The sequence below is a fragment of the Culex pipiens genome, chromosome 1 (genome assembly GCF_016801865.2).
Source record: "Culex pipiens pallens isolate TS chromosome 1, TS_CPP_V2, whole genome shotgun sequence".
In the NCBI taxonomy this organism is placed as follows: domain Eukaryota; kingdom Metazoa; phylum Arthropoda; class Insecta; order Diptera; family Culicidae; genus Culex; species Culex pipiens.
Window position 1 is genome coordinate 7028823 of NC_068937.1, and position 1433 is coordinate 7030255.

Here is a 1433-nt window from a genome sequence, read left to right on the forward strand (position 1 = left end):
CCCGGCGCCTGACTGGTAGGCGCTACCGAACATCATTGGCAATATGGCGGCGTTTGTTTATAAACAATGTGAAAAGAAAACACATTTTTCTTTAATCAAAAAGTAATTTGAGTTTAAGTTGCTGGTCCTGAGTGTAAAAGGCGTTGTATTATTCCGGAGTGTGTCCCGCCGGTCCCGCCTGCTAAAATTTCGCTGCATCGGTAAAAGTGTAACATATTTAAAAACTACTACGGTCAGTGCTTGCGACCGCTGCTGAGGGCAACGTCGGCTACGCGGATGGAAAGCTTCCACCAGCACCAGCCCATCGGACTCGTTAGATCCCCGCTGCGGAAGATGGAATTTGTACCAATCGTCGAACGAGCCAGGTCAAGAACATCTTTGTGCAGAGCTGCATCCACCGGACAAGGCCAGGTTCCGCTGGAGGAGTTAGAGAACGTTCCAACTATGGTCCCGGGTATGGTCCCACTGCGGGAGCTGAAATTTGTAACAAACAATGGGCGAGCCAGGTCAAGAACAACCTGGTACAGGGCTGCATCAACCGGTTCAGGCAAGGTTACGCTTGCAAATCGGGAGAATCGGCCGACCACCGAGCAAGAGCCGGGTAAAAATCACCCTTGTGAAGTGCTGTGTCTACCGGGAGAGGCAAGGGTCCGTTGGAAGAGCATAAGACCGCCGGACAAGGCACGCAAAATACAAAAAATCAACCGAGAAATCAATCCTGAAGCGCTAGTGGTAAGCGTAAAAATTAACATAAAGTTACATTATACCTTAACTAATATTTGTTCTTTACCATTTTAGGATCCGGTATGCTGGGGACATCAAATATCAAAGATGAGAAAGATTAATTTTGTTATGATACCATCAAAAATCACTCAACGCAGATATACGAGAATGAATTATCAGATGTCGTCCGAACTTGTACAACTCAATGAATTGAGGTTTTGCAGCGCGACTGCGTTTCAAATGTAGGTGGCGCCAAAATGAGGTTACTTGCCTAAAATCGTATGCCTTTCTGCCGATTAAAGAACAAAATCGCTTATTTCTCATGATTCCCTGCATCAATCTTAATGAAACTGGTTGTAAAAGACGAGAAAAAATTTTTGCTTTAAAATAATGAACATCATTTTTTTGGGCGCGCAAAAATTTGTGACCTTTTTCTTTAAAAAACATGTTTTAGAACACGAAAAAATGAGTTTCCCTGTATATATCAAAGAAATAACCAGTTATATAGTTGATAACAGATGTGTTAACGTATATTCAACAATTTGTATTGATTTTTGACAGACTTTCTTGCCAAATAGTCCAAATTACTATCTTTTTCTAAATTTACAGTTTTCTCATAGAAAAATCAAACAAACATTGGAAAGTTATACACCAAATTGTTGGAAATAATTTTTCTCATCCGAATCCGGCATAAGTTTTATAAAAATGTT

General features: G+C 41.2%; 1 protein-coding gene across 1 annotated transcript; it reads left to right on the forward strand.

Annotated features, from left to right (window-relative positions):
* On the forward strand, positions 1–1433 carry LOC120429965 (uncharacterized). The gene is made up of 2 exons (XM_039595060.2): positions 1–732; positions 799–1433. The coding sequence occupies exons 1-2, from the start codon at positions 277–279 to the stop codon at positions 967–969; spliced, it is 627 nt and encodes a 208-aa protein (XP_039450994.2). The 5' UTR covers positions 1–276; the 3' UTR covers positions 970–1433.

Excerpts from the sequence above, each read along its gene's own strand:
- LOC120429965 (XM_039595060.2), top strand. The coding sequence starts at position 277 with ATGGAAAGCTTCCACCAGCACCAGCCCATCGGACTCGTTAGATCCCCG. Across the intron at positions 733-798 it reads TCAATCCTGAAGCGCTAGTG|GATCCGGTATGCTGGGGACA; the intron begins GTAAGCGTAAAA and ends TTACCATTTTAG.